Source organism: Salvelinus fontinalis, chromosome 2 (assembly GCF_029448725.1).
Source record: "Salvelinus fontinalis isolate EN_2023a chromosome 2, ASM2944872v1, whole genome shotgun sequence".
NCBI lineage: Eukaryota > Metazoa > Chordata > Actinopteri > Salmoniformes > Salmonidae > Salvelinus > Salvelinus fontinalis.
This window is the reverse complement of record NC_074666.1, coordinates 70,768,860-70,794,394: the sequence shown is the minus strand read 5'-3', so window position 1 is coordinate 70,794,394 and position 25,535 is coordinate 70,768,860. Positions and strand designations below refer to the sequence as shown.

Sequence of the window (25,535 nt, the reverse complement as noted above, 5' to 3'; positions counted from 1 at the left end):
ATTAACCTGCCTTCTCTGAAGAGTAATCAAGTGACAAACAATTACAGAGCGTGGGACCCTTACGTCACCTCACAACCTGGCTGTCACTTTGAGAAACATGTCAGAGGCCGTCTGAGATGGCCAAGTCGTGAGATGGCCAAGTCGTCCCTAACCCCTAAATTCAGAGCAGAGCAATAACCAAAGGACTATTATGAGTCAGGCGATAAGCTGTTCTGCAAATTATGTCAACATACTATTGATTGGACCCGTAAAAATACATGTGATGACGACTTAAAGTCTAAAGCCCATGTGAAGAACAAGGAAAAGCACCGTGTTAGCCAGAGCATGCCTGGCTCAAACAACCATTACTAGTGCAAGCTCATCAGCAGATTCAAGACGAGAATTTATTCAGGACTTTGTGGCTGTGTTCGCGCCGAGTCGGACATCCGCTTAGAAAAGCTAGGAAAGCTATGGCCGTTTCTAGTGTGAAGCACTGCAAAAAAGAAGGAGCCTCTGCCAACTCACCTGCCTCGTGTGTTCGACCAACATATGACTGCCGTTCTACAGAAGATCCGTGGGAAGAAGTTTGTGGTGGTTGTTGACGAGACAACAGATGCAAGGGATTGCAGCGTTCTAAACATCGTCATTGGTGAGTTAACTTAACAGCCTATTAATAAAGCGTTGCAATAGCCTACATTTACATTCTGCAATGTGAATTGTCCGCATGCAAATTGTGATATTCCAAACGACGAGCTTTCGTGGTGAAATATAGCAATGCATAATGTCAGCAGCTGTCTGCCTCTTCATCTAGCTAACTATCGCTGAATCTATATTGTGTTTACACTTGAAATTTAAATAACACTTATTTTGTCACAATATTATTTTAGGTTAAAACAAAGTTTTTCCTTATCTTTCATTGCAGGTGGTGAAAACCAGTACTTTCTGGTGGATGACATTTTCATGGACAGAAGCAACTACTCCACGTTTTCCCAGCTGTACTAGCCTCCCTCCACAGCAACCATCTGGACCTGAATGGACAGATGCAACTACTCCACGTTTTCCCAGCTGTACTAGCATCCCTCCACAGCAACCATCTGAACCTGAATGATGCCTGGGCAGTGGTCACAGATAATGCCTCCTACTGCCTGAAGGCATACAAGGAGGTTCTGAAAGGAGTGATGCCCAACAGTGTCCATGTAACCTGTCTCTGCCATGTCATCAATCTGGAGGGTGAAACCTGGCAGCACTACAAATACTTCTCTGAAGTTGCATCACTTGGGACATGGATGAGATCTGTCTTCTTCAAGAAGCCTGCCAGAAATAGAAGATGGGTGAGCTTCCTCATTATGAAGGAGTTTGTGCAGGCCAAGGCTCCTCCTGGAGCAGTGAGCTCCAGATGGAATAGCTCATTTGAGGCAGTGAAGTAACATGCAGAGCATGTTCATCTGTACAGAGAGTTTTTGTTGGCAGAAAAGTCATCATCCCAGGCAGTCACAAACATCCTCAGCTAGCTGGAAACAGAAAAGGTTGCTGCATTGTTGCCTAGATTCTTGCATACATTTTTGTCATTTATAATGAAACACTTAGTAGAACTCTGTATTGAAGCACTTGCCATGATAAAAAATTGTGAAATGTTGTGTTGCATCATTACAAATGTACTGTGTCCCTGTACTATGCCCAAAAGCCGTTAGAACCGAGTGGACAAGACCAGGCACTAAATCCGACTGGGAAAAGAACATCATCAATGATGATGTCCTTTTCTACACAGAAGATCATCCAACATTATTGCCTGATGAACTTCTGAACTTCCCAATACCTTTGATGCATTTCAGTCACTTCATACTGTCATAGTCCAAACAAAAAAGTTAAATAATGGCAGTTGATTACATAACTTTATTTTTTTTACATCGCGGGGTCGCAATTATTATTATTTTTATATCAAAATGGGGTCACGGCCCAAAGACTTTTGGGAACCTCGCAAGGTTAAAGCCATATGGATAGACATCCATCCAGGAATTCACCTGTTCGGTACAGGTGGAGGATAGGAGACGAGGAGAGGAAGCCACTTTAGATTATTGAGATACACCCACTGTATGTTTTATTTTATTTAACCTTAATTTAACTAGGCAGGTCAGTTAAGAACAAATTCTTATTTACAATGATGGCCTACCTTGGCCAAACCCAGACAATGCTGGGCCAATTGTGCGCCGCCCTATGGGACTCCCAATCACGGCCGGTTGTGATACAGCCTGGAATCAAACCAGGGTCTGTAGTGACGCCTCCAGCACTGCCCACACACATTCCTCATCGTCGGGGATTATGGATCGGGGTGAAATGTCACCCAGACACAATCATAGTGGAATTTGCCCCTATGCTCAGATCTAGGATCAGCGTTAAACCTGAACCATTACTATATAATAACAAAAAGCAAACCTGATTTGGGATCAGTGGCGGAGGACCTCATGGTGGTCAAAGTGTAGAGAAACAGAAATGCCACCCAGGCCAATTAGTAGGGACGCATGAAGATGTTGCCCACCGACACTGATCATAGGTCAGATTTTTGTAACCTCTTAATTAACTAATGTAGATACAGCTAACTTATCTGTGTTAGCGTTAATGGAACCAGGATTTTGATTTTGAGCTCCTCATTGACTCTTAGGGAGGTGCCCTTATTATGGTGCCTTGATTTCCTACAGGAGAGCTCGGCAGCTCTAAACACCCCTGTAATTGGAACCTTGAGTCAGATACCTTGAGCGTGTAATATACAGAAGAAGGGTTGAGTCTCCTAACTCAACACAATGCCACAGCTGTGTTTCCTAAATGGGTTACTGTACACCTGTCTTTGGTCACGGCTAAAGATCATTCTAATGAAGGAGATAACATTATTGATTTGTAGTTGAACAAGACCAATTGTAAAGCCTGGAAGTGAGGAAGTCATAAGTAGAGCCTGGAGTTTCTCCAACCCTGACTACGTGACCTGACTAGGAACAACTCCTGGCCCAGGACAACCACTGGCACAAAAGGAGGAGAAATGTTGGCTCTCCAGCTGAAAAGACCCTGTCCTCACCTCTGTGTGACGTTCCCAGGCAATCACAGTAAACTTAATTTCCTGCCTGGGCTTCTACACAAAGCCCATTATTACTGGCAATGTCAGTGTCACGGAGACAACTGTGAGTCTGCCCGCAGCACTCTGCCCTCCTGTAGATCCTGTTGTCTTCAGAGTGTCTGTCACCATCTGAATGAAAATAGATGCACACACAGTGAGATTAAAAAGGGTCACAGTTCAGATATTAAAAAGGGCCACGGTTCAGTATTTAGTGTTATTTTGTTTTCTTGACTGATTAGCAAATGCGATATGCCATCTCTCACCATGTTATCCTACAACTAGACTTGATGATGAGATCCTCGCGTCACCTTCCAGCTGTCAGACATACAGTGGGGAGAATTTGATACACTGACAATTTTGCAGGTTTTCCTACTTACAAAGCATGTAGAGGTCTGTAATGTTTATCATAGGTACACTTCAACTGTGAGAGACGGAATCTAAAACAAAAATCCAGAAAATCACATTGTATGATTTTTAAGTAATTCATTTGCATTTTATTGCATGACATAAGTATTTGATACATCAGAAAAGCAGAACTTAATATTTGGTACAGAAACCTTTATTTGCAATTACAGAGATCATATGTTTCCTGTAGTTCTTGACCAGGTTTGCACACACTGCAGCAGGGATTTTGGCCCACTGCTCCATACAGACCTTCTCCAGATCCTTCAGGTTTCGGGGCTGTCGCTAGGCAATACGGACTTTCAGGTCCCTCCAAAGATTCTCTATTGGGTTCAGGTCTGGAGACTGGCTAGGCCACTCCAGGACCTTGAGATGCTTCTTACGGAGTCACTCCTTAGTTGCCCTGGCTGTGTGTTTCGGGTTGTTGTCATGCTGGAAGACCCAGCCACGACCCATCTTCAATGCTCTTACTGAGGGAAGGAGGTTGTTGGCCAAGATCTCGCGATACATTGCCCCATCCATCCTCCCCTCAATACGGTGCAGTCGTCCTGTCCCCTTTGCAGAAAAGCATCCCCAAAGAATGATGTTTCCACCTCCATGCTTCACGGTTGGGATGGTGTTCTTGGGGTTGTACTCATCCTTCTTCTTCCTCCAAACACGGCGAGTGGAGTTTAGACCAAAAAGCTCTATTTTTGTCTCATCAGACCACATGACCTTCTCCCATTCCTCCTCTGGATCATCCAGATGGTCATTGGCAAACTTCAGACGGGCCTGGACATGCGCTGGCTTGAGCAGGGGGGCCTTGCGTGCGCTGCAGGATTTTAATCCATGACGGCGTAGTGTGTTACTAATGGTTTTCTTTGAGACTGTGGTCCCAGCTCTCTTCAGGTCATTGACCAGGTCCTGCCGTGTAGTTCTGGGCTAATCCCTCACCATCCTCATGATCATTGATGCCCCACAAGGTGAGATCTTGCATGGAGCCCCAGACCGAGGGTGATTGACCGTCATCTTGAACTTCTTCCATTTTCTAATAATTGCGCCAACAGTTGTTGCCTTCTCACCAAGCTGCTTGCCTATTGTCCTGTAGCCCATCCCAGCCTTGTGCAGGTCTATAATTTTATCCCTGATGTCCTTACACAGCTCTCTGGTCTTGGCCATTGTGGAGAGGTTGGAGTCTGTTAGATTGAGTGTGTGGACAGGTGTCTTTTATACAGGTAACAAGTTCAAACAGGTGCAGTTAATACAGGTAACGAATGGAGAACAGGAGGGCTTCTTAAAGAAAAACTAGCTAGGTCTGTGAGAGCCGGAATTCTTACTGGTTGGTAGGTGATCAAATACTTATGTCATGCAATAAAATGCTAATTAATTACTAAAACATCATACAATGTGATTTTCTGGAATTTTGTTTTAGATTCCGTCTCTCACAGTTGAAGTGTACCTATGATAACAATTACAGACCTCTACATGCTTTTTAAGTAGGAAAACATGCAAAATCGGCAGTGTATTAAATACTTGTTCTCCCCACTGTAAGTAGGTCTATCATTTCATGCAGGAAGCATATTGTGTCTTCTATAGATTTCTATCCAAGACAAAAAGCGTGGTCAACTTGATGATAATTTCAGCACCGTTTTGATTGGGACAGCACCATCACGCTTTGAAACAAGCATGGGGGCATTATCTGAATATCTGTTTAGAAATTATAGATTGCTATTATTTTTCTTTCGGTATCATGAGGAAGATACTCCAAATGTAACAGCCTACGCCTGCTCCCTAATAAAGCGGAGCCAGGGTAGGAAAAAAAGATAAAGCGTGCAAAGGTTTATCCAGGTCAAATGTGAGATTTCTTTACATGATCGGAAAGAGCAGATTCTAATGTTTTCTAAAGCACATACAGGGCCTTCAGAAAGTATTCACACCCGTTGACTTTTTCCACATTTTGTTGTGTTACAGCCTGAATTTGAAATAGATTAAATTTAGATTTTGTGTCAGTGGCCTACTGTCACGACTTCCGCGGAAGTCGGTCCCTCTCCTTGTTCGGTCGGCATTCGGCGGTCGACGTCACCGACGTCACCGGCCTTCTAGCCATCGCCGATCCACTTTTCATTTTCCATTTGTTCTGTCTTTGTTTTACACACCTGGTTTCAATTCCCCAATTACATGTTCATTATTTAACCCTCTGTTTTCCCCATGGTTTTTGTGCGTGATTGTTTTATGTGTGTTCGGCCCGTTATTGTGGGCTCGGTATTACGACATGTTATTGGAATATTTGAGTAAAGTTACTTGTGTTAGGGCCTCCCGGGTGGCGCAGTGGTCTAGGGCTAGCTGTGCCACCAGAAACTCTGGGTTCGCGCCCAGGCTCAGGTCCATGGGGCGACGCACAATTGGCCTAGCGTCGTCCGGGTTATGGAGGGTTTGGCCGGTAGGGATATCCTTGTCTCATCGCGCACTAGCGACTCCTGTGGCGGGCCGGGCGCAGTGCGCGCTAACCAAGGTCGCCAGGTGCACAGTGTTTCCTCCGACACATTGGTGCGGCTGGCTTCCGGGTTGGATGCGCGCTGTGTTAAGAAGCAGTGCGGCTTGGTTGGGTTGTGTTTCGGAGGACGCATGGCTTTCAACCTTCGTCTCTCCCGAGCCCGTATGGGAGTTGTAGCGATGAGACAAGATAGTAACTACTAACAATTCGATACCACAAAATTGGGGAGAAAAGGGGATAAAATTCAACAAAAATAAATAAATAAAAATTCACTTATGTTACTCATCTCTGCTGTCCTGCGCCTGACTCCTCTGCACCAGCTACACCCAGACCACTACACCTACACACAATACTCCATAATGTCAAAGTGGAATTATGTTTTTAGAAATTGACAATTTAATTAAAAAAATAAAAGCTGAAATGTCTTGATTCAATAAGTATTTAACCCCTTTGTTATGGCAAGCCTAAATAAGTTCAAAAACATTTGCTTGATTCACAAGTTGCATGGACTCACTCTGTGTGCAATAACAGTGCTTAACAGGATTTTTAAATTACCTCATCTCTGTACCCCACATGTACAATTGTCTGTAAGATCCCTCAGTCGAACAGTGAATTTTAAACACAGATTCAACTATAAAGACCAGTGAGGTTTTCCAGTGCCTTGCACAGAAGGGCACCAATTGGTAGATAGGTAAAAAATATATATTGAATATCCCTTTGAGCATGGTGAAGTTATGAAATACACTTTGGATGGTGTATCAATACACACTACAAAGATACACACGTCCTCCCTAACTCTGGTGCCAGAGAGGAAGGAAACCTCTCAGGGAATGTACCATGAGGCCAATGGTGACTTTAAAAGAGTTACAGAGGTTTTTTGGGGTCTGTGATAGGAGAAAACTGAGGCTGGATCAACAACATTGTAGTTACTCCACAATACTAACCTAAATGACAGATTGAAAAGAAGGAAGCCTGTACAGAATACAAATATTCCAAAATATCCATCCTGTTTGCACTAAGGCACTAAAGTAAAACTGCCAAAAATGTGGCAAAGAAATGTACTTTATGTTCTGAATACAAAGTGTTATGTTTGGGGCAAATCTAACACAACACGTCACTGAGTACTACTCTTTGTATTTTCAAGCATGGTGGTGGCTGCATCATGTTATGGGTATGCTTGTCGTTGTCAAAAACTAGGGATTTTTTTGGGATAAAAAAAATGGAATAGAGCTAAGCACAGGCAAAATCCTAGAGTAAAACCTGGTTGTCTGCTTTCCAACAGACACTAGGAGTCAAATATATATTTCAGTAGGACTGTAACTTAATACACAAGGCCAAATATACACAAGTTGCTTATCAAGATGACATTTAATGTTCCTGAGTGGCCTGGTTTACAGTTTTGACTTAAATCAGCTTAAATCTATGGCAAGACTTGAAAATGGCTGTCTAGCAATGATCATCAACCAACTTGACACAGCTTGATGAATTTAAAAAGAATGTGCAAATACTGTACAATCCAGGTATGCAAAGGTCTTATAGACTTACCCAGAAAGACTCACAGCTGTAATCGCTTCCAAAGTTGATTCTATCATGTATTTACTCGGGTGTGAATACTTACCTAAATTATATATTGTTGTATTTCATTTTCAATACATTTGCAGAAATGTCTAAAAACATGTTTTCACTTTGACATTATGGGGTATTTTGTATAGATGGGTGAGATATTTTTTGTGATCCATTTTGAATTCAGGCTGTAACACAACAATGTAGAATAAGTCAATGGGTATGAATACTTTCTGAAGGCACTGTACAGGCACCTACAAACAGTCATGCGCAATACAATTTTTTTGTTAGATGACAGCTATTTTATTAAAATATATGTCCACACACATCTGCACACCCCTACTCTCAGTCATCACCTGTGCCGGCATGCGCTAGGGATATACATGTAAAAGGCTTGCCGGCAAGAATGTGGTAAAGATGGGCCTATTTGAAAGGGGGTCATGTAAACATTGCAAAACAATTACATGCAACATACTGTAAATCCTATGTGAAAGGGATATTAGTGAAGCTAAAGTGAAACAGTTTACTCTATACTCCTGCCTAAGTCCTTTTCTCATAGGCAAGATTTGAGTGCTACTTTTGGTGATACGAACACACAACACATATTGATAAGACAACAGATTTGAACATTTTTCAGATTCTCTGTATTTTCACACTGCTTAGAGATTCTAAGAGGCATAAAGACATTAGATTAACACCTCCGTTCCACAAATCCATGCCTATAACCAAGGGGTACAACATCACCCTGAAAACACAGTGGAGAAGAAGCTTTGACATGAGCTATGAGAGAGAACAAAGTCCACCATAGAAGAAAACCACAAGGTGATAGTCGTGACAATTTCAGAAAAGAGAACAGCCAGCAAGGCCGTCATGGCGTGTATAAATTCTGTGTTTGTGTATGTGTGTTACAACTGCGAAGGGAGAAAAGGATTTACCTCTCTTATCTCTCTCGCGCTCTGTCTCTCACACTCTCCCTCTTCTGTTCTATTCATCGGTGTGTTGACATGGACGGCTGATTGTCTCTCTCAGTGATAGGTCGTGTCGGTGGCTGTTTTTAGAGTGATTTCTGGTCTACTTCTAAATGGCAAAGCCAGCAAGCGGTGCCAAGCCCTCCCACTGCTGTGAAAATGTTCTGATCGTTGGACAAAACAACCTTTGCGCTGAGGTACAATTGAGGAAATTGTTTTTGTTGTTGTTTAAGCAAAGCCGTGCCATCGAAAATGTGATATTTAAAAGTGTACATCTGGAAATAGCTCTTAATTTGGCCTCGTCCTTGTACAGCCAAAGCATCCCTGTTGCTTCGTTGCGTGCTATTGGGGCATAAGGGTTGGATAACTGTCTTGGTTAGCCTTGTTTTAGTAGAGCAAGCACAGTTACAGTAGGCTGTATGTGTGAATGTAGCAAGTTAATATTGATCATTAGCCCTTACTTTACCAGATATGTTAACTGAAAACACATTTTCAACACCCTGTCCAGGGAAGAGTTGCAGGGGAGTGTAGAGAGATTGAATGAGCCAGTTGAAGGTGACCATGTTAGTATCAACAGCCAAGTTGGGACACTGCCACAGTAACATCACCTGTTTCTCTGTACCAGCTGTACCAGAGAGCAGAATCCTCCTCCACCATCTTTGTCTGCACTGACTGGGCGGCATCCTGTTTTAGTACATGGTCAGGGCATGAGGGACTAGGGGGAGAAAGAAGTGCTTGGATGTTGAAAAGTATACTACCAGCTTCCTGCCCCTTCCCTTAACAAGCGCTTTTATGTTGTTGTGTTAAGTAAAACTGTGTGTGTAAGCGTCTGTCCTTTTGTCATGGAACGAATATGGAGAAACTTGTCTTCTGTAAACGTTGTTTGGAAAACTTATGCAGTGGTAACTAACTTCAGACCTGAGCTATGTGTTTTCCTACCTTTGAAGTCCACCTTTGAAGACTGTATGTAGTGTTTGTTTGTGTACGGATGTTGAATATGCAAGCCAGTTTGTGTGTGTGTTTGTATACGTCTCTGGAATGAATGTGTGTATGTATGCGTGTCTTTACCTGTGTGTGTTTGGCTATGTAGTCTGAATTTGTGTGTGTGGGTGTGTGTAGTCTACTTGCGTTTGTGTGTGTGTCTGGGGATAGTCAACACTACAGTCTACCTTCCCCTGCAGCCTGGTGATGTAAGTACAAGAACGACCGGGCTGTTAAAACCTGCAGTGGCTGCCTGCCACCTCCACCTCCATACTTCCACCCAGCAGAGTTTAGAGGCCTCCTGCTCCACTCATCCCTCCAGTGCTGCCTGCTGTCTTGCTAACAGTAGCTAACACTTCTCTGCACCTACACTAATGACAGCATCGCCATGCTCTCCCATGCTCAGGACCAACTCACACAGCCCTCATTTCCTCTCATTTAGAGAGACTGGGCGAGAAGCAGTAATCTAATGGAGATAGAGAGAGGGGGTGAGAAACAGTGATCTCACTCAAAGAAGAGTGAATACAGATGGAGGGAAAGAAGGAAGGAACATAGAGAGAGAGAAGCTGTGATAAACAGTGAGACGTCAGGATGGAGAGAATACAGAGTGAGGGGACGGGGATCAGTAGAACACATGCAGGGACACAGAGATGGGCAGAGAGAAACAGATTTGAGCTGTGTGAATACAGAGAGAATAGAGGGGAGGCACATGGGAGACGGTTAGCTAGAGACACGGGGATCCATGGAGATTAGAACTGTTAATAATGTTTTTATGGGGACTGTCAGTATCTGTGTGAAGAGGCTGTATTATTGTGTGGGACAGTGTATGAGTGTCTGTGTGTTACTGGTTGTTGTGCTCTGTGTGTATATCTGGATGTCTGTCTCTACACAGCAGCAGCAGCAGTGGTGGGTCTTGCTGCGGTGGGCTGGGGGGAAATGAGGCGTCGCTCCGTTGCTCACACTTTTCATTTTAGATTCCAGCTTTATTTATCCAGATGTGTAGTCTCACGGAGTGTGTGTGTGTGTGTGTACATTTCTGTAATTTGTGTCAGAGTACCATGTTTTTGCATGGCGTGTGTGTGTCGTGTCCAGTGGTGTGTGTACCATGCCGTGCCTGCCTGTTGTAAGGCAGGAATTCCACTGAGAGCTAGTGAATCAGCAGGAGGCTGGGGGGATCCAGGGGGAAATGGCCATAAAACAAGACTATTAGTGCTATCAGAGCCCGCTGATGTTCCACACACTCACACACACACTTCCCGTCCTCAGACAGGTTCAAGGTTACAGTACCCAGGCAGGAATATGTGGTCTACTTCCCTTCAGAAATAGGCTCTTGGGTAAGCTCTAGTGCTCTGGTGGGCGTTCCAGGTGCCATTTTAGTCTGCCTCGCTCTGACCTCCTTTCTTTAGTCTAAAGGCTGAGTAGTTCCAACGTCTTCCGGTTGACAGAAGAACACGTTGGCCCCAGTGCAGACTGCACAAGGCAATAATGGCCTTCTAGAATGTTGTCTTTCTTGGATGTAGCCTATTTTAGAATATCCAGGGCTAGAATTCTAGAATATGTTGAATATATAATCTCAAAAATGTTCCCTATTGTTCTAGCACATGAAAGCATTCTCCAGCAGAGGAGCATTAGGCCTACATAGTGTTTGTACGTGTGGTTAGGGAAGGGTTGAGGCTGTGTTTGCTTGTTATTGTAGAGGCGGTGTTGTGCTGGCCTGCTAGCTGTTATAAAGGGGACAGGATTTCCTCTGGACTGATGGCCAGTGGACTGTTTGGCTCGCTGTGGGATACCAGAGGAGAGGAGACCCGCCCTGCCCCAGTGCAGGAGGAGATTCCCAGGCCAATCTGTCTTTCAGCATCTCCACCATTGGACCACCAATATGTATTGTATCATCTTTTCCATCATGGTTTTCCAAGTTGTAAAATCGAAGTATTGTCGATAGCCTACCTGGTAAGATTATGGTGAAGGTGGTGGTAAAACCCACTCTTCATAACCGAGCCCACCTCTCATGAAAAAGACTACAGGTTCCTACCACCTAAACCGTTCATGCATAATATGATACCGTTTTGCTTACTCAGGTAGAAATCTCCATGAAGACGAACACACACTCATTTAGTGTCTCTCCTATGGTTCTCAGTGGTCTGATCTGTGTGTGTGTGTGTGTGTGTGTGTGTGTGTGTGTGTGTGTGTGTGTGTGTGTGTGTGTGTGTGTGTGTGTGTGTGTGTGTGTGTGTGTGTGTGTGTGAACTACGTGTTGCTGCCTACGTAACTGTACAAGTGCATGTGTGTGTGCTCATGAGCTAGTCTATCTCTGGCAGACGTCATCATGGCTCAGTCCAGAGGCTATAAATCCTCTGTGTGTGTCTGATCAGTGATAGATGGCTCCAGTAGGCTCTCCGCCATAGGCTAGATATTATCTCCTCTCGTCCGTGTTCCAGACCAACAGATGTGCATACTTACTGACTGACTTCAAGATCAGGGAAGAAACTCAACTGGAGAGAGAGAGGGAGAGAAAGAAGCCTCTTCAGTTTGAAGTGAGAGAAAGTTAAGTAGGAAAAGAGGAAGAGAGAGGACAGGAAGGTGTGTGTGTGGTAGATACATCAAAGGGAGAAATACTGTACTATGTCTGATGGGAGAAGTGAGATGAAATATATAGTAGCGATGCAAACTGCTGTCACGTTAGCTAGCAGCATTTGAGACTTTTTCAAAGCCTCTGCTTCTTAATGAACTGACACATTATACAGGGAATGCTGAGGTGTCAAGACAAACATCCGGATGCAGTGTGTGCGTGCCAGTGGATAATGATTTATATCTGCTGCTGTGTGTACGTGCACCTGTGTGTGAGAAGAACCATTACAATCGGTTGCAGTGTGTGTGTGGGAGACGTGCATGCATGTGTGTTCTTGTGTGTGTTACAGAGCAACAGCCTCAGCCTCCTCTGACATAATTGGGCCCTGTAGGCTGCAGAGAGGAGCTCCTTACAGGCATTGATTCACAGACAGATTAAAGGGGGGGAATTCCACAGTAACGGAATTAAACTTTGTCTCAGTCTTTTCACTTTAAAATGTATGCCAAACAAAAACCATTGATTTTCAAAGTTTAACAAACAATAGAGCTCTATGCACAAGGACTACTTTTAACAATTTCCACTTTTTTTTTACAAAAACGAATTTAATGTTAGAACTGTGCAGATGGAAACTTTGGTAACGGAATTACTGTAAAATCTCCCTCAGGTTTTTATGTGACCACGTTTTCCAAAACCGGTTAAATATACGCTCAGATTTAAAGATACACTATGCAGAACTTGTAACACCATTTCCTGGTTGCAAAAATTCTAATAGTTCGCCTAATTTCAGTTTGTGACAAAACAAGCAAGTATAGTGTAGAGAATCATTGTACCATCTAAATCGCTGTGAAATACTATATTTTCCATAACAGAATATATAGTATTTTCATCTGTTTAAAGCTGGTGTACAAACCCAAAAGTAAAATACACATGTAGAAGCATAGAAATAGTGCTCATAGAACAAATATACAGCTTCTTAGACTTGCTTTCAATGTGAATGGCCGATCTATAACTCACATTTCTATGTGAATTTGGTCGGGTCGCCCAAAAAGTTACATATTGCAGCAATAAGATTCAAAGATGTCTGCAGAAAGAATGGGGTGTCAGTTATGGCAACTTGAGTTTAACAAAAATCCATTTTGGTCATTGAACTACAGTAAGTGAAGTGGAATTACGGTAACGGTAATGGGTCCCTGATCTATACTACACAGAAATGCGTAATTATGGGTATGAATATCTTTCTCCTCATGTTTTACAAGTTTGGACATCGCAGCACAGATGACTGGAGTTCTGTACAGCGCAGTAGAATACAGTATAGTTCAGTACAGAGCAATATACTGTACTATACGCTTCTTTTATTTATTGTCCTCTACTATATTGTACTGTACTATTGTATTGGACTGTACTATACTATGCTCTACTCACTGTGCTGTACTGTACTCAGTACCAGAGGTTGGAACCAAAATAATTTTACAATCGTTTCGTTCTGAACAGAACCATTATTGTTTTCATTCTGTTCCACTGTTCCGACCAGCAAAATACAGTTCTGAACCGGTTCGAACCACAAAAAGTAACGGTTTATAGGTGCCTTTCTGTTCCTTTTTAAACTTCTGAAATCAGTGCAGATAGAGCAGCTTGTGGTGGAGCGGGCAAAATATTTACATGCACTGGACAGATGTAGGGCGCGGTGTAGGGCGCGAGATGTGACTGACATTTTGCAGTGGGGAGAGAGAGAGAGGGTTGAGGAGGCTTGGCTTGAAGCGCTGGGAATCTTGTTATGACATGCATTATCTGAATTAGGCCCACAGAATTATACCTATGGAGGAGCGGCTTCTATAAAGGAACTTTGAATGTCTTTGAACGTCATAGTTGGCTGAACGTTGGACATGCTAGCTAGCTAACACGTTTGTGTGTGCAGAACAGCACCGGAATTAAAACAAAAACACATCAGCCTCCCGAGTGGCGCAGTGGTCTAAGGCACTGCATCGCAGCCAGCCTCGACCGGGAGGCCCATGGGGCGGCGCACAATTGGCCCAGCGGCGTCCGGGTTAGGGAGGGTTTGGCCGGCAGGGATATCCTTGTCTCATCGCGCACTAGCGACTCCTGTGGCGGGCTGGGCACAGTGCACGCTGACACAGTCGCCAGGTGTACGGTGTTTCCTCCAACACATTGGTGCGGATGGCTTCCGGGTTGGATGGGCGCTGTGTCAAGAAGCAGTGCGGCCTGGTTGGGTTGTCTTTCGGAGGATGCATGGCTCTCGACCTTCGCTTCTCCCGAGTCCGTACGGGAGTTGTAGCGATGAGACAAGACTGTAACTACTACCAATTTGATACCACAAAATTGGGGAGAAAAAAGGGATGAAAAAAAAACACATCTTACCTTTTTGTAGTTAATAAATCCAATGTGAAACGTTCTAACTATAGTATCCTTAACTAGCATTGAAAAGGTCAATTAATTATTCTCTAATTAAGATCTCTCCCTAATTTCTGAATCACGCTTGTAACGTCAGAGGGGGAGGGGTCTACACATGCACACTCCCTGGCAAATATTTCCAGGTGGCTGGCCGGCAGACACTGGAAGAAGTTGATTAGCGACATGGTGAGGGCGTTGCATAGGAACTTCGTTGTGTTTTCTGGGGGGACTGGAAAAAAATGTCCGGAACATAAAGTAACGTTATTAACTAGTTCTCATGCTTTTAAAATAACAGTTCTGTTCTGGAACAGTATAGATCACTTTAATTCGCGGTTCTGATTATTTCCCCCCAAAAATGTCATTATTTTCCGGTTTTCTGTTCTGTTCCCTGAACCGGTTCCAACCCCTGCTCAGTACTGTATTGTATTGGACTCTACTGTGCTCTACTCACTGTACTGTACTGTGCTATCCAAACTTGTGAAACGTAAGTCTACGATGGGTTCGGATTTGGTCCAGTCCGGTCTGTCTGTGGACATTAACATCAAGGCCAGGGTGGACTGACCAAATTTCAACTACTTTTCAACGTCCATGGAGGTCCGTTGTCGGTCGGTGCTCAGTAGGTGAGGATGCTGGTTAAATGAAATGGAATTGGAGGGGGCTCATGTGTAGGTGTCAGCTGGGAGAGGTGACATTAACTGGAAATGAGAGGAAGGCAGAAAGAAAGGCAGAGAGAGGGAAGGGTTGTCTAGACTCAGACTGTTTTAACACTCTTGGTTTGACCACCAGACGGCAGAAAGAAAACCGTTATGAGCTGAACATAACAGTATTCCAGTGGAAGGAAGACAGTAGCAGGTGACCCTACTGGTTTGTGACTACTATGATTTCCCATTGTTGCCAATTTCATTTGCAGTATTTCTGTTTCAGATTTGTTGGTAATTCTGTTAGCAATTTGATAACAGTTTGAGTGTTGTGAAGCCAGGCAATTTTTTTCTGTAAAGAATCTGATTGGTTAGTCGACCGTGTGTGTGTTCTAGCTGCCCTGACATGGATGTAGAGCTGGGCGATGTGGACAAAATGTATCATATTTTTGACAGTATGACGGTATTTGACAGTATTTTATATAAAATATGCTTCATGAGTAGTGCATGACCCTAGGGTGGCAAAAAATACATTCTAAGTGTTTTTAATGGGGCTCTCTCTCTTCAAAAATAATGTTCTGCATTTTCATCAGTTTCTGCATTTCCTTCACTCATTTGTTGTTATTTCCACACTGTACCACATTTGTTTTGTCTTTGTATGCCTCTATTTTGTGAAAGTCACTTTTTCTTTCCTAGTACCGTATATATTAAATTGATTCAATGTCCGTTCCTTTCGCCACAAGGGGCATTGTGCAGATTTCTAGAGTGCTTTTGTTACCCACACTGCCTCACAGGCAAGATTTGTGGCAAAAAAGTACATTTGCACATCTTTGGCTCCAGCGCTGCCTCACAAGCACTATTCATGGAAAAAAGCACAAATGTGCACCAGAAGCTCTTGCTAGGAAATTAGCAGTTCTCAGCTGTTCGCAGTCTCTTACTGACGGTAAGAACGGGCGATTCCCTTATTTTTTTTAGTTACATCAGTCAGTTATTACATTTCAATTACATTTAACAAACCAAATACCATTATGTAAGCTAAGGTAAAGTAAAAATGCAAACCGGACTGTGCATCAATACCTGAATATAGTAAAATGCGGTTTACTGCCCAGCCCTACAAGGATGTGCCCTAACAGTGTGGCTGGTGTGAGAATTTAAATGTGTGTATGATCTAACACCTATTCTCTCTCTCTCATTTATATATATATATATATAGGTGCCCTGACGGTAGGCCTGGTGCGGCAGTGCCAGACCATCCACGGTCGGGACCGCACCTGTATCCCCCCGCGGCTTCCCCCCGAGTGGGTCACCACGCTCTTCTTCATCATCCTGGGTATCATCTCCCTCACAGTGACCTGTGGCCTGCTGGTGGCATCCCACTGGCGCCGCGAGGCCACCAAATACGCCCGCTGGATTGCCTTCACTGGGAGTAAGTGACTCTAGTGACCGAAACCATCCTACCTTAATGACATTCGAGTGTACATTGACCAATCAAAGCCAAGCTCAACCAACTGAGTGTACCTTTACTGATAGATGTTACTCAGAGACACATTGCACTTGACCACTAAATAGTGGTACTTGGTCACTCAAACGTAAAAAAAAATGCACCCTCTCTATCACCCTGTTAAGTAGCTTGACCAAACAAGCTGTAGGCCTAGGTACAGAGGTCCCACTCTCTCACTCCTCTCTCTCCAATCTCACTCCCCTCTTTCATGACATCATTTCCTTGGAATAACACTCCCCTCAACACCAGTGCATCCGTCTACGAGCAGATATACCCTCTCTCCTACACAGAGGAGGGGTAGGGGTAGAGAGAGAGTAAGTTGAGGGAGAGAAGAGGAAAGGGGGAGGCGAGGGAGAGGGGGGCTGTGAAAATATTGGTTTATCTTTGCATTCATGCCCAGAATTTCAGTGGTGAAGCTGATTTCAGGTAAACCAATGGAACCAATGTGTGTGATGTTTGCGTCTTTTGTGTGGGCGGTGTGTGTGTGCGTGCATACTTGTATTCTGTATGTGTCTTCTATCCTCCATGCCTCCAGATCATCCCTTCCCTGCAGCTCTTCCACTGAGAAGTGCATTCTATGGTACCTGTGTGGGCGTCATAGAGTGCCACTCAATCGCTTCTTTTTGTCTTTCAACACTCATCCCCCTCTTTTTAGACAGGAATTCAGAGGAGACACTTCTTAACTCAATACCAACCCAACATTCAGCAGCCCTGCTGAGCTGGGCTGTTTCGTAAGGCTGTGTAGGTGTTCATATTCTGATTGGTTGTTTAGCAAAGAGAAGAGACACAGACCCCCTCTCTCACTCACTCACACACGTAGAGGCAGAGTTTTACTAGCACACAGACACATTTGATTGAATTGGTGCATCACAGTCGTTATATGTTAGTCGTATTTAGAGAATAAGAATGATTATATTTCTATGGTGTATTTAACCAATAATCACCCAATAATCAGTTTCCCTCCAACCCCTCTAAAAAGATGCGTTGTCAATGTGTTCCTTGCAAATCTGTGTCACGTGCTAAATGTGATTTTATTGAGTAATTTTTTGACAATCACACCGCTCTGAGCCAAGTGATGAGGTTGCCCTGGCAACAGGGAGGATATAGTCACAATCATCCAGGGTTCTGTTGGCTGTATCAGGTCCTCAGTGATAATCTCTCTCTTTCTCTCCCTCTTGTGCTTTCACATTCTATCGCTTTCTCTCCCACTCTGTCACTGCAATGAAGACTACCATTGTTGGCTTCTTTCAGACAAAGAGATGCATTTTAAAGGAACAGGGAAAGGGGAAACTTAGTCAGTTGCACAAGTGAATGCATTCAACCGAAATGTGTCTTCCGTATTTAATCCAACCCTTCTGAATCAGAGAGGTGAGGGGGCCTGCCTTAATCGACGTCCATGTCATCGGCGCCCAGGGAGCAGGTGGTGTTGCGGGGGTTAACTGCCTCGCTCAAGGTCAGAACGGCAGATTTTTCCACCTTGCCGGCTCAAGGATTCGAACCATCAACCTTTTGGATACTGGCCCAACGCTCTTAAACGCTAGGCTACCTGCCGCCAGAAAGAAAGAGATTGAGAGAGAAGGAACGGGAGAATGTTTGTAGGTAGGGGGTAGAGATTGAGATGTGTGAAGGGGAGACTACAGAATGACACTGAGCTACACTGGACCAGGAAGAGTGAGAGAGGGAGATGAAGAGAAAATGAGAGTGGGATTGAGAGACTGGAGAGGTAGAAAAGCATCACTTGTAACCTGAGAGCCAGCTATGGGAGAAGGAAAGGGGGAGGAGGACAGAGGGGTTCTAAAGGGGGTGGAAAGTAAGAGGGCCTTGAGTATTTCCCTGACAGTGCTGAGCACTGCACCTCACAGGGTTGCTGCTGTGTAATGGGCAGGCTGGGCTTTCTCCTTTCAGGAAAGAGGGAGAGGGTAGAGTGAGGAGAAGTGGTAGACTAAAAGGGGATTAAAAGAGAGGTAGAGTTAAAGTGAGGGAGAGATTGAGTATGTGAGAGAGTGAGGGGGTTTGGATAAGGGGCATCTGTGATTGGTGCTCTGTGTTACAGAATGAAAGGTGCAGGGAGAGGGGGGTAGCTAGTAGGGGGCTAACAGGTGATGATTGCTGGCTGGGGAAAGGAAGCTTCCAGTAGGCGTAGCTGGCCCAGGGCCACTGCCACCTGAAAGGGCCCCTTTGTACAGCCAGCACAGGCCCCCTTCTGTCCCCTGTACACTACAGTCTTTACACTTGGCCCCAACCAGGCCCACTTCTGTCCCCTGTGCACTACAGTCTTTACACTAGGCCCTAGCCAGGCCCCCTTCTGTCCCCTGTACACTACAGTCTTTACACTTGGCCCCAACCAGGCCCACTTCTGTCCCCTGTGCACTACAGTCTTTACACTAGGCCCTAGCCAGGCCCCCTTCTGTCCCCTGTGCACTACAGTCTTTACACTAGGCCCTAGCCAGGCCCCCTTCTGTCCCCTGTGCACTACAGTCTTTACACTAGGCCCTAGCCAGGCCCCCTTCTGTCCCCTGTGCACTACAGTCTTTACACTAGGCCCTAGCCAGGCCCCCTTCTGTCCCCTGTGCAGTACAGTCTTTACACTAGGCCCTAGCCAGGCCCCCTTCTGTCCCCTGTGCACTACAGTCTTTACACTAGGCCCTAGCCAGGCCCCCTTCTGTCCCCTGTGAACTACAGTCTTTACACTAGGCCCTAGCTAGTAGGCTTGGGCATTATACCATATATACCGGGGTATTTGGAAATAGCCACGGGATGGTTTTTCAGTACCGATACAGGTATGTAATAATGTAATATGTACATGTAGGTAGAGTTATTAAAGTGAGTATGCATAGATAATTAGCAGAGAGTAGCAGCAGTGTAAAAGAGTGGAGGGGGGCGGCAATGCAAATAGTCTGGGTAGCCATTTGATTTGATTAGATGTTCATGAGTCTTATGGCTTGGTGGTATCTTTTTAGAAGCCTCTTGGGCCTAGACTTTGCGCTCCGGTACCGCTTGCCGTGCGGTAGCAGAGAGAACAGTCTATGACCAGGGTGGCTGGAGTCTTTGACACTTTTTAGGGCCTTCCTCTGACACCGCCTGGTATAGAGATCCTGGATGGCAGGAAGCTTGGCCCCAGTGATGTACTGGGCCGTTCGCACTACCCTCTGTAGTGCCTTGCGGTCGGAGGCCGAGCAGTTGCCATACCAGGCAGTGATGCAACCAGTCAGGATGCTCTCGATGGTGCAGCTGTAGAACCTTTTGAGGCAGTGAATGATGTGGTGTACTCTTCAATGCCATCGGAAGAATCCTGGAACATAACAGTCTGTGCTAGCAAAACAGTCCTGTAGCTTAGCATCTGCTTCATCTGACCACTTTTTTATTGACCGAGTTACCGATTGTAAGCAAAAATCGGGAGGATAGAATTATGGTCAGATTTGCCAAATGGAGGGCGAGGGAGAGCTTTGTACGAGTCTCTGTGTGTGGAGTAAAGGTGGTCTAGAGTTTTTTTTTTTTTCTCTGGTTGCATATTTAACATGCTGGTAGAAATTAGGTCAAACAGATTTAAGTTTCCCAGCATTAAAGTCCCCGGCTACTAGGAGCTCCGCCTCTGGATGAGCGTTTTCCTGTTTGCTTATGGCCATATACAGCTCATTGAGTTCGGTCTTAGTGCCAGCATCGTTTGTGGTGGTAAATAGACAGTTACGAAGAATATAGATTAAAACTCTCTTGGTAGATAGTGTAGTTTACAGTTTATCATGCAATACATTAGGAGAAAAAGAAGATTGCGTTCTTCATTTCACCTGTCACATAATTTTTCATTATGAAGCTTACTGGTAGTTCCCAGTTGTGATGTTTGTTTACAAGCACACAACAACAAGAGACAGGATGTAACGGCAGCCTTCCTCCTCTTCGTCTGAAAACAAGCCACCTATATATGATTCCCAATCAGGGACAACGATTGACAGCTGCCTCTGAGAACCATATTAGGCCGAACACAGAAACAGACAAACTAGACACACAACATAGAATGCCCACCCAGCTCACGTCCTGACCAACCCTAAAACAAACAAAACACACAAGAACATTGGTCAGAACGTGACAGTACCCCCCTCCTGAGGTGCGGACTCCGAACGCACCCCCTAAAACTCAAGGGGAGGGTCTGGGTGGGCATCTGTCCGCGGTGGCGGCTCCGGCGCAGGACGAGGCCACCACTCCACCATTGTCTTTGTCCCCCTCCTTAGCGTCCTTTCAGTGGCGACCCTCGCCCTCGACCTTGGCCTAGGAATCTTCACCAAGGTCCCCACTAGATTGAGGAGACAGCTCAGGACAGAGAGACAGCTCAGGACAGAGAGACAGCTCAGGACAGAGAGACAGCTCAGGACAGAGAGACAGCTCAGGACAGAGAGACAGCTCAGGACAGAGAGACAGCTCAGGACAGAGAGACAGCTCAGGACAGAGAGACAGCTCAGGACAGAGAGACAGCTCAGGACAGAGAGACAGCTCAGGACAGAGAGACAGCTCAGGACAGAGAGACAGCTCAGGACTGAAGGGCAGCTCCGGACTGAAGGGCAGCTCCGGACTGAAGGGCAGCTCCGGACTGAAGGGCAGCTCCGGACTGAAGGGCAGCTCCGGACTGAAGGGCAGCTCCGGACTGAAGGGCAGCTCCGGACTGAAGGGCAGCTCCGGACTGAAGGGCAGCTCCGGACTGAAGGGCAGCTCCGGACTGAAGGGCAGCTCCGGACTGAAGGGCAGCTCCGGACGGAAGGCAGCTCCGGGCTGAAGGGCAGCTCATGACTGGAGGGCAGCTCCGGGCTGAAGGGCAGCTCATGACTGGAGGGCAGCTCATGACTGGAGGGCAGCTCATGACTGGAGGGCAGCTCATGACTGGAGGGCAGCTCATGACTGGCGGGCGGCTCCTGACTGGCGGGCGGCTCTGGCGGCTCCTGACTGGCTGGCGGCTCTGGCGGCTCCTGACTGGCTGGCGGCTCCTGACTGGCTGGCGGCTCTGGCGGCTCCTGACTGGCTGGCGGCTCTGGCGGCTCCTGACTGGCGGCTCTGGCGGCTCCTGACTGGCTGGCGGCTCCTGACTGGCTCGCGGCTCTGGCGGCTCCTGACTGGCTGGCGGCTCCTGACTGGCTGGCGGCTCTGGCGGCTTCTGACTGACGGACGGCTCTGGCGCCTCCTGACTGACGGACGGTTCTGGCGGCTCCTGACTGACGGACGGCTCTGACGGCTCGGGACAGACGGGCGGCTCTGACGGCTCGGGACAGACGGGCGGCTCTGACGGCTCGGGACAGACGGGCGGCTCAGACGGCGCTGGGCAGATGGATGGCTCAGACGGCGCTGGGCAGACGGATGGCTCAGATGGCGCTGGGCAGGCAGGCAGCTCAGACGGCGCTGAGCAGGCAGGCAGCTCAGACGGTGCTGGGCAGGCAGGCAGCTCAGACGGCGCTGGGCAGGCAGGCAGCTCAGTAGGCCTGGTGCGTGGTACCGGCACTGTAGGTACTGGGCTGGAGACACGCACCATAGGGAGAGTGCGTGGAGGAGGAACAGAGTTCTGGAGACGCACAGGAAGCCTGGTGCGTGGTGTAGGCACTGGTGGTACTGGGCTGGGGCGGGAAGGTGGCGCCGGATATACCGGACCGTGAAGGCGTACAGGAGCTCTTAAGCACCGAGCCTGCCCAACCTTACCTGGTTTAATGCTCCCCGTAGCCAGGCCAGTGCGCCGAGGTGGAATAGTCCGCACTGGGCTGTGCTGGCGAACCGGGGACACCATACATAAGGCTGGTGCCATGTACACCGGCCCGAGGAGACGCACTGGAGACCAGATGTGTTGAGCCGGCTTCATGGCACCTGGCTCGATGCCCACTCTAGCCCGGCCGATACGTGGAGCTGGAATGTACCGCACCGGGCTAAGCACACGTACAGGAGACTCCGTGCTCTCTTCCACACAACACGGTGTCTGCCCGTACTCTCGCTCTCCACGGTAAGCCCGGGAAGTTGGCGCAGGTCTCCTACCTGACTTCGCCACACTCCCCTTTAGCCCCCTCCCAAGAAATTTTTGGGAGAGCCTCTCGGGCTTCCAGCCGCTCTGCCTTGCTAGCGCCTCATAATGCCGCCTCTCCGCTTTTGCTGCCTCCAGCTCCGCTTTGGGGCGGCGACACTCCTCTGGCTCTGCCCAGGGTTCTTTACCGTCCAAAATTTCCTCCCATGTCCATTCCTCCTGGTACCGCTGCTGCTGTCGCTGCTGCCCGTTGCTACGCTGCTTGGTCCGAGTGGGGTGGGTGGTTCTGTAACGGCAGCCTTCCTCCTCTTCGTCTGAAGAGGAGGTGTAGTAGGGATCGGACCAAGACGCAGCGTAGTTGGTGCTCAACATATTTAATTACGAAAGAATAAACGTGAACACTTAACACAATACAAAAATAACAAAAACAAACGTGTGGCAAACCGATACAGTCCTAGCTGGTGCAGAGAAAACACAGACAGGAAACAACCACCCACAAATCCCCAACACAAAACAAGCCACCTATATATGATTCCCAATCAGGGACAACGATTGACAGCTGCCTCTGATTGAGAACCATATTAGGCCGAACAGAAACAGACAAACTAGACACACAATATAGAATGCCCACCCAGCTCACGTCCTGACCAACACTAAAACAAGCAAAACACACAAGAACATTGGTCAGAACGTGACACAGGAGCCTTGTGAGTCACTCACTGTTGTGCAGCACGCACCAGGTGATCTAGTTACAGTATGGAATTCACAACTAAATGTTTGCCAGCTAGAAATCTTATAAGTTAACTGTGTAAAATGTGCTAAATGCTCTGCAGTTGTGCATTTGGTTTGCTAATTTAGAAGATAGTTAGCTATCTAGCTAAGTGGTTAGCTTCTTCCAAAATCCAGTTTATCTTGGTAACAGCAGAGAACACCCTCCTGGATCAACAGCCTTGCTGTCTAATATTTGTTTTGTGCGTACAACTTTAAGTATAATTATTTTCTTACTTGTATTACTTTCAGTAGGAAGGTATTACAATCTGCATACCACCCAAGCCTACTAGCTAGTCCCCTGTACACTACAGTATTTACACTAGGTCCTAGCTATGCCCCCTTCTGTCGTCCGTACACTAGAGTCTTTACACTAGGCCTTACCTAGGCCCCATTCTGTCCCCTGTACACTAGAGTCTTTACACTAGGCCCTAGCTAGGCCCCCTTCTGTCCCCTGTACACTAGAGTCTTTACACTAGGCCCTAGCTAGGCCCCCTTCTGTCCCCTGTACACTACGGTATTTACACTAGGCCTTACCCAGGCCCCATTCTGTCCCCTGTACACTACAGTCTTTACACTAGGCCCTAGCTATGCCCCGTTCTGTCCCCTGTACACTATAGTATTTATACTAGGCCCTAGCCAGGCCCCCTTCTGTCCCCTGTACACTACACTCTTTACACTAGGCCCTAGCCAGACACTACTATGTCCTAGCAAACCCCGCTGTCTGACTTCGCTGTACAGTACACCCCAGGTACAGTGAGGTACAGTATTCTGACAGGCACTAGTCTAAGGATCAGTAACATATCAGCTAAGGTAGTTTGAAAAACACTGAGGTTCTGGCTTGCGGTGGGTAAACACATGGCCGCGGCAGTGAGGACAGACGTAAATATTAGCCGTGTCTGCCCAGTCCGGGGGGGTTAGCCAGACAACACTCTCCTCGCTAGCTGGCAGCACAGACAGGACACATTCAGCCAGCCAGCCTGCCTGCTAGTGTAGAGAGAGCCATAGAGAGCTAGCGGCATCATCTGAGCTGTTTTAGCTAGGCTAAATCAGTCCCTTTCTGAGGGGGGAAAATAGCCTGTGTGGGTTTGGGCTGGAGGACATGATGTGTAGCTGAAGTGTTGTGGAAGCATATGAGGAGTTATTGCCCCAGGCCTCTTTTGATTTCCATCTATGTGCGTTTAGAAAATCAGCCCTATGATTGAAGCTTTAGTTGGGGCCCTCAGCGTGAATGGAAGAAAGTATCATCTGTAAGCCTTTGATTGTGTGTCTGGCAAAGCAACGTGATTTGATTTAGTCTGTTTCCAGTTCGTCTGTTCAGTGGTAATTCACAGGAATCAGAGAATTATCTTGTTTGACTTCCAATTGACAGTTGCACTTATAGACCCAGCTAACACTTCCCTAAACGTTCTCCTTTGGTTATTTGACATACAGTGCCTTCAGAAAGTATTCACACCCTTTGACATTTTACCGATTTTGTTGTATTACTGCCTGACTTTAAAATTTATTAAATTGAGATTTTTTTTGTCACTTGCCTTTTCTTTGTACCTCATAATGTCAAAGTAGAGTTCTCTTTTCTTTTTTTTATTATCATAATCATTTATAAAAAAAAATAAGCTGAAATGTCTTGAGTCAGTAAGTATTCAACCCCTTTTGTTATGGCAAGCCTAACTAAGTTCAGTAGTAAACATTTGCTTAACAAGTCACATAATAAGTTGCATGGACTCACTCTGTGTGCAATAATAGTGCTTAACATGGTTTTTGAATGACTACCTCATCTCTGTACTTCTGGACAAGCAGTGAATTTCTGACACAGATTCAACCAGTGCGATTTTCCAATGCCTCGAAAAGAAGGGCACCTATTGTTAGATTGGTCAAAATAAAATAAAAAGCAGACATTGAATATCCCTTTGAGTATGGTGAAGTTATTAAATACACTTTGGATGGTGTATCAACACACCCAGTCACTACAAAGATACAGGCGTCCTTCCTAACTCTGTTGCCGGAGAGGAGGGAAACCACTCAGGGATTTCACCATGAGGGCAATGGTGATTTTTAAACAGTTTGTTTTCTCCTATCACACTCTGAGGATGGATCAACAACATTGTAGTTACTCCACAATACTAACCTAATTTACAGAGTGAAAAAAAGGAAGCCTGTACAGAATACATGCATCCTGTTTGCAACAA

General features: G+C 46.1%; 1 protein-coding gene across 1 annotated transcript in view; it reads left to right on the top strand.

Moving 5' to 3' along the window:
* mosmoa (modulator of smoothened a) overlaps positions 1-25,535 on the top strand; it is a 41,383-nt gene that overhangs the window by 3,972 nt on the left and 11,876 nt on the right. The window contains exon 2 of the mRNA XM_055884292.1: positions 16,302-16,514. Within this exon, the coding sequence (XP_055740267.1) occupies positions 16,302-16,514 (213 nt within the window). The remainder of the gene's footprint in view (positions 1-16,301; positions 16,515-25,535) is intronic.